This window comes from Pithys albifrons, chromosome 8 (genome assembly GCF_047495875.1).
Source record: "Pithys albifrons albifrons isolate INPA30051 chromosome 8, PitAlb_v1, whole genome shotgun sequence".
Taxonomy (NCBI): domain Eukaryota; kingdom Metazoa; phylum Chordata; class Aves; order Passeriformes; family Thamnophilidae; genus Pithys; species Pithys albifrons.
The window spans coordinates 11,609,307-11,623,078 of NC_092465.1; the positions used below are offsets into that span (position 1 = coordinate 11,609,307).

Here is a 13,772-nt window from a genome sequence, read left to right on the forward strand (position 1 = left end):
TGTGATTCCTATGTGGCTGTGGAGGTAGGACCCATCTTTGTTTTGGGTGTTTTTTTCCCTTCAGGACCGTAAGAACAGAGCTTTTTTTCTCTGTCTTGTTCTATTCCTTTGTAGCCGAGGGATGGGACTATTCCTTCTCTTATGATACCAAGAGAAAAAGTCTTGTTCCTTCTTTCTGCCGTCCTCTCCTACCCAGATATTCTTGGACAGTTTGGAGAGGGACATTAGCAACTCTCTTGATTCTTAAATCTCCTGGAAAGAGAATGGCTCAGTGCAAGCTGCTATCACAGTGACTCGCAGGCCACTTGTGGGTGAGCTCATTGTTCTCTCATCTGAGAAGGAGTTTTGTAGTTGGTCGAGACAGGAGAAATTGTTTGAGTGGGCAGGAAATGATTTAGAAAGGTGGGTTTGAGTGGGTAGGAAATCAGGTGGAAACGTGAGTGAAAGGTGAAGGCTGCTTGAGAAAAGAAAGCAGGAGTAGGAGGAGAGGTGAATATGAGGTCAGAAGGGTAAACTGAATGATACCATGAAAGTGAGACAGCTGATTTGGGTATTGAGGGGAGAGAGAGGGAAACTGCTGGTTTGGCCCATTTTGTAGAAGGGCATGTACTCTGTCAACAGCCTTCTGAGTCCTCATAGCTGTGAGTGGAGATCAGGGATTTAGGAAGACAATGAAGCTACAAATTGCATCAGTTGGGATGAGGACATAGTTAATGTACAATTAAAGATTTCAACAGATCAGGTTAAAGAAAGAGAGAATACCAGTAATGAGGTGGAGGTGGTGATGGGAAGACAAGACAGCGGGGTGATACATATGTGTAGGAGGACTTCTGGGTTAAAGCCAGATTGAGCTTTTTGGCCTCATAAGTAAAGTTGAGTTCTGAGTGCTGACACATTTGTTTGCTCAGCTCTGCCTGCGCACCCAGAGATATCTCCCTCCCCTGATAAATTTGCTAAATTGTGGAGCAGTTTTGCATTGTGGAGGCTACTTTTACAACTCAGCATGGGGTGGGAGTGAAAGTTAATGTCCAAAGTCTATTGCAGTAACCTGTGGTGTGACCTACAACGGAGACCTAAAATTTAAAATGAAGCTGATATTAAAATATGATTCGTTGTCAGTTCAATAAAGATAATGCTGTAATTTCATTTGAACTTCAATGAATTCTTGGTAGTGTCCACACTTGCAGCGTTTGAGAACAGGTGGTAAGTGTGCATGGGTTGGTATAATTAGCCTTCTGAGCTTTGGTTATGGCCTTGTTTGTCTTGTCTCTGATGGGTTCTGGTCAGTGGCCCACACAAAATGGAAACTGTGGCCTCAGTCTTAGCAGGCAACTATATACTTCATGAAGTGCTTATATATATGCTCTACTTCATTGCACAAAATTTCACTGTTGAATCAGCCTATTTTACGGGAGCTTTATGTAAGGTATGGGGTTCAGGTTGTCTTTTTGTAACAGGGATCCTCTGAATCTTCCTTCTTGTTTAACTTCCCTGTCTTTCTCCCTTAAGGTCTTTTTATGATCTCTTTGAACCTTCTCTATGCAATCCTAGGATAGGAGCAGAGGATGGTCTGAGATGGTAGGTCTGATTCTGAAAAGGGGGCATTTCATCACTTTATACCAAGAAGGCAACCTGAGGCCTTATCTTATGTTACAAAGTGATTTGCATAAGTGTCTGAGTACCTGCAAACTGGAGTATCTGTCAATCACTATACCTAATTTACCCTGTGCCAGGGCTGAAGCAAAGCAAAAGAGGTGGAGATTGTACAAGTTACAGAAATCATGGCTGTCATCTAGGCCTGACCAGGAGTGCTGAAACACTCCTACACAGTAATTAAGCATGCCATGAATGAGTCAGCTGAGTTAAAAGAACTTAGAGGAGACCATGCTGAGGTAGTAAGGGAAGCACTCAATGCGTGGTCAAGTTAACACTGCACATAAGTAGGTCTGAATATCTGCAGAACAGGTATTTATTTATTGCCACTGAGTCTGACAGGCCTGAAGTGCTTATATGTATGCTCTACTTCATTGCACCAACTTTCACTGTTGAATCAGCCTATTTTACAGGAGCTTTATGTAAGGTATGGGGTTCAGGTTGTCTTTTTGTAATGGGGATCCTCTGAATCTTCCTTCTTGTTTAACTTCCCTGTCTTCCTCCCTTAAGGTTTTGTATGATCTCTTTGAAGCTTCTCTATGCAATCCTAGCATCATTAGATAGGAGCATGGTTAGCCAGTACCCATGGGTATACCCTTATTTTGCACAAAAAATCCTTGGTCCTGTTCAGTTTAATTTCTTTTGCTTCAGACTAGGAAACCCATGCTGAGAATTATTTTGCAAGAACTGTTCTTGAAAAGCACAGTGGGTAGCCATACTTGGTGCACCTAGCAATGGCTTGGCAGCTTCAGGGCATGGACATTTAACCTCTCAGCTCTTCTGTGATGTGTGCTGGGTGCACAGAGCAGTTACAGCCTGCTGGGGATGGAAGCAACAAGTGGGCTTAAGTGGGATAAAGCAGTAAATGCTGTCCTTCAGACGGAGAAGCCTCAACTCAGTGTTTACATATTTCTTTCCTCCAAAACACACAGAGTAATGTTGAGGTGGGGAGCAGCTGATTTTGAGGAGATGAAGACTCAAGTATTACCAGGTTTACCACATCTTTAGAGGCTGATCCAAACTCCATCAAGCTCAATGGAAAACCGCCAGTGATTTGAAGAGTGTCTGGATCAGGCCCTTAAACCCAACTCCTGCAATTTGGCACACAGTTCTTGGTGCAGCTGAGGAATCCTCGTGCCAGTTGTGCACTCTGAGGAGGTTGGAGCACAGCAATGTGCTAGCAGGCTGCAGGGACCACCCTCCAAAATGGCAGAGGGCCTCTTTTCAGCTTGCCTTAGGCATGCAGAATAGCCTGAGGACAGCTGTGTCTACAGACTTACATTTCCTGCAAAGCTTTGTCTTCTTTGCAGCTGGATACCTGAACCACCTTGAGCTGTGGAGGGACTTGCTGAGCTTTAGAGGTTCTGAATCAAATATCTGGAGAGGGACAGGTTTGGAAACTATTAAACTTTTGTTCGTTGTTTCTTGTGTGGAGGAAGTGAGAGTGTGGATCTTTAACCCCTGGAAATGATTAGAGATGAGAAGCACAAAGAAGGCCTTGATGAACATTTTGCCCTTAAGCCATGTGGTTCCTGGCTTTCCTGCTCCTGCTGCTGCCATGCAAAGCCAGAGCCTTGGGTTTTAATTTTTCATACTGTTTTTAAACAGATAATTTTGCAAATGTAAACATGCCCCAGCACTAAAGGTTTCCAGCTAAATTAAAGAGTCAGCACTGGAAAAATCAGCCTTCAGAGGAAGGTCAAATACAAGCAATTTCTGGAGTTCATTGGGTCCATATGTGTAAACTTCAGCTAATATGGGATAGACCCAGGGCAGCACTTACCTTGCAGTACTGAGCTAGTTTCAGAGTGAAAGGCTGAAACTGTCCTTAGAGATGCCTGTGGTTTGAGCAGTAGATTTGAATGTGTTGAATGAAAAAAGACCCATGTCCTGACTCTTGGTTGCAGTTCCACTCCCTCTTAACAGGAAAAAAGAAGGTTGGGAAGGAAAATGTGCTATTTGGCATTAATTCTGACAGCTTGCATTTATACATTCTTATCTGGCATCATACTGGGTTTAATAATCTCCAACTACATGCCTATAAAAGCTTAATTTTGCTATGAGGATGCATGCCTTTCAGCCTTTAATTTAATAACCGGGAAGGGTTTCTTTATAAGTTTTACCACCTGCAGTAGTAATAGAAATCAAGACACCACCTCTTATTTCTTGGGCTTGATTGACTTTTGAGCCAACTTGGAAAGATTCAAGCAAAATCCTACTTTAATTTTTTTAAAAATTGTTTTTACCTGTGTCAGAACTTGCCATTAAGAGGAAGAACTGATGAGTGTACATCTCTTAAGTGAGGAGCTCTTGCTTAGAGCAGCAGATGAAGAAATATTCTTCCTGCCACTGCACTGTAATAGTGGGTTAGTTAGTAGGAAAGAGTTGGTAGAAGATAAGGTAAAATGACAAGAGAAATTATGGCCTAAAAGCAGGATCCTTAGAAGGTATCATCATTTTATAGCAATCCTCTAATCCCACCCCCATCAGCCAACAGAAATACCAGAAGATCTGCAGCACATGTCAGCTGGCTAACCTGCCTGAAAGGTGTTATTGTTGCTGGTTCTGCTGCTTGCCTTAGAAATGTCTCTGCAGCTAAAGAGCTACAGGAAAAGAAGTCAGAGCCCCATTAGTTAGGAGAATGCCAGAGGTGAAACTGCGGTGCCTCCCTGGTGCTAGTACATCATTAAGGGTCCCAGAGGAGTGTAGGAGGTGGAGATGCTTGAAGGTTAGACGGGCTGAGTTATTCCTTAACTCATGCCTTTTCATTGAGGAGCAGAGGAGGTACACGTGTTGTGTGTGGTTACACAGTGTGACGGGAATGCTGAGAAGGGCTGGGAGCCTCCAGCTCCCAGCAACAGAATTCTTAGATTGTGAGGATGAAAGCTCACTGTTGGAGAGACCCTGGCAACATCCAGTTAGGCAGGTCATGGGGCCAGGCCTAGTGGTGTCCAGCTCCATGGTGAGGGATGCTGGGAGCTGTTATGAAACATGGTGGTGTTCAGGACAGAGGCGGGAGCTCTGTAAGAGCCTTGCTTTGGAAAGAGACACCATATAGAGTTCAAGGACTTCATATATGTGTTTTCCTAAGGTTTCAATAACTTAAGGGCTTGATTAAGTTTCATTCATCCCTAGAGGGAGAAAGGACTTGAAATTGCATGACAAATATCCCTATGTCAAAGCTTTTAAACCATTGCACATCTGTAATTCTGTGAGGCATGGCAAGACACCAAGGGCCTTAATCAGATTCCTCATCAGCATTGTCCTCTCACTCTTACGGAAAGGGGAACTAATGCCTACAACAAAGCATTCAAACCTGACTGCCTTCAGTGAGACTTTTTCATTGATCATTGGGGATATAAAGTGACAGTGGAGCATGTTTTTTCACAGCTCTTTTGAACTAATCTGAACTATATTATTATTGTTATGAGTCATCAGGTCACTGGCTTGTGTACTTGTATCCTGTTGGCATGAGGCCATAAGATACTACCTTTCATGTTCAGCCTTCTGGATCCAGTTCTTGAATGAGGCAGAGTTACTTGTCAGCAGGTCACAGAAGGATACACTGATTTGGTCTAATTTGTGCCTTGCTCCCTGAGATATCTGGTATTTTCCATGTATTTTACAGCCCAAATAGTTAACAGCTGGAGTAAATTCTCAAGAGAAGTCCTCACAGTAGAGCTGGATGACTTTCTGAAAGACACATTTAAATCTATTCCCAGTTATTTTGTGCTATAAAGGTGTAAGGTGAGAGGTTATGTGATCTGTAATACACACAAGGACAAAGTTGGTAGTGGTATCGAAAGCTGGGATGCTGTGGTTGCCCTAGTATTGTGCCTGAGAGTACCCTAAAAATGGTAATTCATATTTTGTTCTTTGAGCAAGTGTATTTTTTATTACAGCAGGACTATCTGCCCTAGATGTCTCAGTTGACGTTGTGGTAATAGATGTAGCTTCTGGAAGAGCTTTATCTCTGTGATCAAAACATGGACAAATCTGTTGCTTTGCATTTAACCCATGTGATTGCAGTTTGGACAGTTACCAAGGTTGGCAAATCCAGGGTAGTTGAAAGAGCCTGTCTCAAGCTTGTGCAATCTCTCAGCCACAAAGATGCTGTGATGACACCCCACATCCCGCCATCTTAAAATTAAAGAATGGTTTAACTGACAGGGATCTAAGATGTTAGGTAAAGTGAAACATAGAAGAGAACCTAAGACCTGAAACAGAAGGTAAAACCTGTCATTGTAACAGCCAGGTCTTGAGTGCAGATCACTTGTACTGTAACTTTGTTCTCCATCAGTTGGCCTTACTCTCTGTTTCTGGTGGGCAGCAGTTTCCCTTTGATTAGCACTGTAGACAAGGCTATGGAGGTGATGTGGGAGGCAGCCTTGTCCCTTTATACTACTTTAATCCTGGCACTGAAGATGGTTCCTCAGTTTTAAGAGAAGTAGAATCAAGCTGCTGTTGTCTCTGAAACCAATGCTGACACTCCATCTTGGATGTGAAAATAAGTGCTGAGACGGCCTTGGGTTTATGTGTGGGTTTTTTGCACATTCCACTGAGAATCAGAATAAATAGAAGCCCTTTAAAGAGATTATTTATTAGTCTTCCCCTGACAGTTGACTTGGTAGGAAATCCATTAGTGGATGTCCGGCTGAACTCAGTACTTCTGGAGCAGCTTTATTGTGTTCTGCTTTCTCATTTTCATTGCAGATCTGAAGCCCTGGGTGTCGAATTTCACCTATCCAGGTGTACATGACTTTTCTCAGCTTGCACTGGATGCCAACAGGAACCAGCTCATTGTTGGAGCAAGGTAAAGATAATCTTTTAATTAGTCTAGGGTTACTACTCAAGCTCTTTCCCTTCAGGTTCTGGCTTCAGAGGAGAGTGTGTTTACAGCTTATGTGGCCAGTTTCCCCCTCAAAGGCAAGGCTGTAATTTATGTAGAGGGATTGAGATGTCTAGTATAATTGTAAAGAAGTGAAAATTAGTAGAATTTTAAAAAGGAAAAGATGCCATCAAAATGACTTATTGATGAAGCAGAGTGAGCAGAGTGCTGGCATCTCAGTACTGTGAATTTAGAGGAGCCACAGTAAATCATTCTGCATCATCCCTCTTGAGGACAGAATTTGACTTTATGGTTTATTTGCTGTGGCCAGACTTTGCCTCAGAACCAGGTTCATCTATGCACCTTTGCATAAGTCATAATGGCAATGTGAATAGTTGCTCTCTTCTCTTAGAATTCCCTGCAGAACCTGTTTGCTTCATGTGGCTGATATAGTCAGATCCTCATCCAATACATTTTTGTGCAATTCTGTTCTTCTGGGCCATTGTATATAATTAGCATATATTTGCCTTTATTTTTAACCATTGTTTTTATTTAGGATGCCATAAGAGAGGGTTGGAAACACACAAGATGAGGACAGGCAAGCTCTTACAAATTTAGAGCTGCATTTGTAATGGGGAAAAGAGCTGTGCTTCAGTGAAATAATATACATCAGGAGTTGTTGAATCATGAGCCCCAACAGCAACTATTTTTTATTGCATAATAAACAGATAAGACAAGCCAAAAAAAAAAAAAAGAAGACTAAGCATGGTCTAACAAATCATTTTTAAGTATAACATTTAGAATCAGATAACACTGTAATAGCAGTCTCCACTGTTAATGAAAATGGAGGAAGAGACAGCTTTCTTCCCAGGATATTCAGCAGTAGAGGACAGCGGTGTGAGAAGCAGAGGTGGAAGAACTCATGGTCGAAACAAGAGAATAGAGCAGGACTTGTAGCAGAAAGAGAGGTTTTTGCTTTACAGAAACAACTGAAGTGTGATTTAATATACATTTTCTGTGTATATTTGTGCAGCAAATAATAACACTTACCTTCCTGTAGGTGTTAAAATTGCCAGAGGCCCTCCTACTTTTCATACAGAAACATTTTACTTTTCAAGCTGCAGCTTTACTTGTGCTGGGATCTTTAACCAGAAGGTATTAATATTTATTACTTCAGAATGGTATTGCTTTGGGGATGGCTGTGAACAGTGCCTTCTACCAGGCATTGCACAAGCACAGGCACGGTGCTCTGAGGAATTCATGCTTTACATAATTCAGCTGCACAGCAGGTTTCCCCCCGTGCAGATGCTGCTAGCGTTGACACACTTCACCCCTGCTCAAACCCCAGCAACACATCCTGGAGGGACTCTCTAACTCCCCAAGAGTTTGTACAACTGTGGTTAGACACGAGTCTACAATATCATTATAAACAGGGAAATGACAGCAAATTTGGCTTCCCGCTGGTAGTACAATATATTGTAGTGTATTGCCTCATGAGGAAGCAGTGACAAGTATTTATGGAATTTGCTTGGGAAAGTCAGCTTCCATGAAGCACTACCCACCTGACTGGGAGACTGAAAGTTTCAGTGGTTGCCACACGGCTGTGCCGAGGAGTTCTGGATACACTTAAGGAAAATGTAATTTCCCACGGTGGTGGTTTGTTTTTTTGTTTTTTTTTTTTATTGTATACAGGCTTGGTGTGATGAAGTGGGGAGTGCTAACCCTTTTCCTCTTCACCACCTCATTTCTCCTCTGTTTGAGGTGACAGGGAGAAATGCTTGAAAATGGGGGTGTGGATGGGGTCCTTGGCGCTGCACAGCCCTGGGTGCGCTGGGCTCCTGGAGCTGTGCCTCAGAAACAGGAAGGGGAAGTAAAGCCTTTTCTGTTCCGTCCTTTCCTGATAAATCCACACCTTGTTCTGCACTATTTTTAGGGGTGATTTTTTGAGTCATTAGTTGCTCGTGCACCATCTGCTTGAATTTGCAAATGAAACAATACCTCAAAGAGATAGGAGCTGTCTCTATCCATCTCTGCAGGGTGTAATTTATGAAACCTAAATTTAAATGTTAACCACGTTTAAATGTGCTGCTGTAGATCATATTAGTAGTAACGCCAGCTATTCTGGGGTTATGGAAGGAGTTTGGGATCAGGGTGGCGTTTATAAGTACTCCCACTTCTCAATTTCCTGGTTAACATCATTGTCTTAGATGATAGTGTTATAAATTATTTCGAACTCCTTCTTTCTCTCTCTATTTAAGTAGTATGACCTCACCACAGCATCCCTTTGGCTTAGTTCGTCCTGTGTTTCAAAGCTTCATAGAAAATACTTCCTAGAAGAAAAGAAGATCCTGGGGCTCACAAGGGTTTTTGGTTTCAGGAATTGGACACAGCGTGACTGAAACTGTAAGAGGTATTGAGGGCATGCCATGCAGGCAGGGAGCTGGAGTAACATGAGCCTCAGATTTTTAAGCTTTATCCTTATCTGAGAGCCCTCCCTGAATGACTGGTGCTGTCTGGGAGACAACCAGAGGAGTTTGATAACTCCACTGCACCAAACACCTGCCAAGTCAAAATCCCAGAAACAAAAGAATTAGTTTCAAAAGCCCACCATGGTTTCTAAGCAACGTATTTACTTGTCACATCATTTGTAAAATCCAAACGCTTGCAAGTAAGGATGTGAATAGTTTAGAACATTGTAAATCTACACTACCCATATTATGAGTCACATTTCATTAGGTATAAAAACACACATTTCAAAAATTCATAACCTTCATTTTGACTCACAGTCTGCATGTTTTATTTTTATTTTGGATATAGAGTTAGTATTTTAATGTACTGTTTTTCTTCTGTGAATGAGTGTTTGTTTTGAAATATTTGCTGCTTTTTTCAGCTCTTGAGCACAAAGTGATCACTATTTGAGTTTATTTTAATTGGAGGAAAAACAGCTTTCTAGACCTCATTATTACTGAGAAAAAAAAAATTGAAAATAATATCACAGTGATTTCATTTATATGTTGGAGAAGAAGTTCTCTGCTCCCTCACCTGTGCCATAGGCAGGGTGCCCAGGCACCAGGGAAGGTGGGCTTTGTGAAAGAGGGATGTAGTGTAGCTATGACATCCCACCTCGGTGAGAAGCCTTACTCCTCCAGACTATCTTATTGCTGGCTGGGCAGAGACAGGAACCAGTAAAGAAGTGATGATATGAAAGACCCTGCTTGGAGTCAGGCCAAAACTCTTGCTTCACAAGAGCTCCCTGGAGAGAGCAACATGAAAGGTTTAACGGAGGATGGTTGAGACACCGTGTGACAATCTGGCACAGCAGCAAGCTGAAGGGAAACAGCTTGGACAACAGGGGGATGGAACCCAAACAAATGGCTGCACAGAGAGTGGCTGGGAAGCCTGAGGAAAACATTTGACTTTTCCCAGAAGGAAACTGCGGGGGTGTCAGCTTGGGGCAGTAGCCTGCTGGGGCTGTGGTTGTGAGAGGCATGGCTATGAGGGTTGGCCATTCACAGCAAGTGGAGATATTACTGTAGAAAACCATCCAGAAAACATTATGACCAGAAGTCCTTGCAGTTCTGCCTGCCAGGAGGGCTGTCAGCTCCATCAGGAAATGGGAAAGGATTGTCCCTCATGGCTGTCTCATGGGGGACTGCAGCTGAGGAGCCCTTGTCACAACCAGCTGTTACCAAGAAAAGGCCAGAGGCAGAGGGTAGTGAGCAAAGGCTGCATCAAGGGACTCAGAACTGGCAAGTGAAGTGCACGTCACCCTGGACTGCCAGACTTCTCCATAATAAATGTAAAACTACTAAGCTGCTGGTGATGCAAGTCTTGATGCTTTGACAGGAGTGTTATTCATAGTTGGTTCAGAGCTGATCTGAATATGCCTGTTACTGCCATGTAGATAGGTGCAAGAAAAGAGATATCATAGAATCATAGAAAAGCTTGGGTTGGGAGGGGTCTTAATGATCATTTGGTTCCAACTCTCTGATCTTAGGCATGGATGGCACCCACTAGATCAAGTTGCTCTGGGCCACATTTAACCTGACCTTGAACATTTCCAGGACTGGGGCATCATTATGGTTGGTTTGGGGAGCAGGGAAGGTGCTATAGGAACTTCGAAGGGTTGTTTCAGGTGGAGCACAGCAGCCTGGGCACAGCCCTTCCTGGCTATTGTGCTCCTGGCTGTAAAGCCTTAAAAAAGCTCTGGGTCATACAGGCTTAGGAGCTGAAGACTGAATGGAATGACTGATGTCCCAAAGGAGCTCCTTCAAGTTGCAGCTTGCAAAAATATGGCAAATTATAAATATACTCCAGGACCCTCAACCAGCAGGTTTGGCAACCTGAGTTTATTGAAAGTCTCTGATGTATGCTAGATTAATCTGTCAGGCACCAGGTTACATGCAGGTTTTTGGCTGAACATAGGCTGTTTCCTGCCTGCTTGGCAGAAAGCTCCAGAGCACTGCAGTAAAACGCTCAAAACCTGTGCTGGTTGGAAAATATCACTCTTGCCCCTGGGCACCTTCAATCCTGTCCAGATCTGGACTGCCACTAAACCCAGAAAAGAATAAGTCTCCACAGATTATGTTGGCTAGACAAAAAGCATTTTGCAAACCAGGAAATTCAGTGGCAGCAGTTGGGTCAGAGTTGATCCACAGATCCTGAGACTATAAAGTTTGTCAGAAATATTTTCTGTTGCCAAATTATCAGGGCCTCTCACCAACATTTATCCTCACAGGGCTTTGGTGAGGCCAGAAAGGACTAATAATTTCACATAATAGATGGGAACCCAAGGCTCAGAGGGATTAAGAACTAGCCTGCCCTATGAAAGGGCTGTGATGTTGTCATGCATGTTTATCATAGATCTGAAAAGTAGTACAGTGCTGTGCCTAGCACAGCTACTCCTGCAGTGAGACTGCACATTCTGAAGATAGCAGTCAAGGTGTGCACAGCCTCAGAGGTCTCTGCCCTTGACTGATGTGGGTATTGCCAAAGCTCTTCTATGAACTCAGAAAACCCATGGCAGAGGTGTGATTTGGACCCTCTACTGTTCTATTTCCACCTGGTAGTTTGATCACTTGCTGTCAGCCTTTCCTCTCCAAAGGGGGTACAAGTCTTCAAAATGCTCATAAAAGTCTGTGAGTCCCATGCACTTACACTGGGACAGTGGGGCTTCAGTGTGGCTGAAGAAGGCAAGTCTCCTATAGCACGGAGAGATAAAAATGCAAACAAGCTGACACTGGGCACAACCATGTGGGCATAGCCAACAGGTACATAGTCCACTGGCTTGTCCTGTTAACAGCCAGGAGTGACGTGCCATTTGTCCCTGCTAATGTCTGACTACAGGATTTGTCTGAATACTTTCTCAGGCAAATGGACAGACAATTCTGATGGCTTGCGCTACCATCTTTACCCAGCTTTACCCCCTACTAGGTCACATTTGGCTGAGAAATTACCTTGCCAGTTGAGGTATTAATGAGAACGTGAGCAAGCAAAGAGCATGATAATGTTTTTGATTATATCCAGATCATAGGTAGGCAGCTGGAAGCACTGCTGCAGAGAAATGTAGAAAACCAAATACCTTCCTTTCTCACTGTGATTTTTCCTATCAGACAAAAGAATGCTCTAATTACAGTTGCATCCTTGTATTGTGGACTGGAGAGGGGCAAATAACATGGTGATGTGAGGGAGGGGGGAAAGCAAAATCGGTCTCTGAAATTAACAGAAACTTTCAAAAGGCTATCAATGATTTTTACAGAAATTGCCTGACCTGTATGGTAAAGAATATGGTGAGGAAGCTGTGATTAGACACTGCAGTTAGTTAAATCCATAATTGGGGGTGCACAGTGTTTTTTACATAGGGAACAAAAGTGTGACTTAAAGTGCAGGTTTTAACCTCTCTGATGAGTCTGAGATAGTTCAGAGGAAGATTTTCCTCTCTGATACTGTGCCAGGTGAGATCAGCTCAGCCCTTGTATAAATGTGGAGCAATGAAGCCCCACTGGGGTGTCTGATTTTTACCCATAGGGTTTGCTTTCCTCTGCTGGTCTGCAAGCTGTCTGAATTAGTCATACCTCAAATCTGTACTGTCCCTGACTTATACCCATTTGGGGAGGAAGGGAAAAGGTGTGGACAGGAAAAGATGGACAGTTTTTGTAATCATGGGATTCTGGGAAGTTCAAAGCCTGACCCAAATTTTGTTCAAAGTGTAATTTCTTTTCTTAGTCAAAATCTGTGCATTTTCTCAAGCAAAGAACATGAATTTTAGTTAACTCAGACTAAATAAATCAAATAAAATGCTATGCTGTAGCACTGTTTGGTTTTGAAGCGGACCAATGTGCAGAAGAAGCTGCAGCTGTAGGAGGGCAAAGAGGCAGTTTTGCACCAGGTGTTGCACATGGAAAAGAGGGTAAGGCAATGACAGGGAAAACAGTTGGTCCTTTAAATTGCCTGCAAGGCAGTACCATCCATCCACCTCTCTGCAAATGACCTCAGTGGCATGGGAGTCTGAGCCCTTGTGCCCCTCATCGGAGGAACGAGGCTTTTGGCTGACTCAGAGCCAGTGCCTGCACAGCCAGCGCTGTGTAAAAGGCAATCTTGGTGCAGCACAGGCTGATAGGAAGCATCCTTATGCAGCAAATTGCAGGCCTGGCTAGAAAAATATCTCATATTCCAGATAAAATGAAAATCAGTGATACCCTGTCATGAAAGCAGCCACCCATGAGAGGCCCACTTGCTTTAGTAACACACTGAGAATAATTAAGTTTGAAAATTGTATTTCTGAGAGTGGGGTAGGTGCAAACATAAGGTCAGAATACTTTGGCAAAAGCCTTGGACCTAATGTGTTTTATAGCATCGCAGGTTGGGGCTGCCGAGCAGTTTTCCTCTACATTACTGAAAATACTTTCTCTTGCTCTGGTTAAAGTGGTGATATGTCAGTTTTATATGGCAGGGCTCACCCCTGTGACTTGCATATTACTTTATATCCAGATGTTTAGGGGCTAAGCCTCCTGTTCTGTGCCGCTGCAAAGGTATAAAAACCCAGCAAAGAGAAGGGATTGTTTGGCAATAACTTAATCTCACCAGCCAACTCTATTTACATACAAGTCATGTTGAACTCCTCTAGAGTTTGAGGAAAGCCTGATAGAACTGAGCATGTTTATCAGCCTAAGTAGGCAGGTGGAGAGGCTGCCAGGGAAGATTTGAACAATAATCAGTGCATCAGAAGAAGAGGAATTTTACATTGTGACTTACTGAAAGCACAATTGAAAGTGATGGGCAAAGAGGAGAT

The 13,772-nt window shown here is 43.1% G+C and overlaps 1 protein-coding gene across 2 annotated transcripts in view; it reads left to right on the forward strand.

Annotated features, from left to right (window-relative positions):
• SEMA5B (semaphorin 5B) overlaps positions 1-13,772 on the forward strand; it is a 197,654-nt gene that overhangs the window by 70,850 nt on the left and 113,032 nt on the right. For both annotated transcript variants that reach the window (XM_071562422.1, XM_071562423.1), the window contains exon 4: positions 6,367-6,466. In XM_071562422.1, coding sequence (XP_071418523.1) covers positions 6,367-6,466 — 100 coding nt within the window. The remainder of the gene's footprint in view (positions 1-6,366; positions 6,467-13,772) is intronic.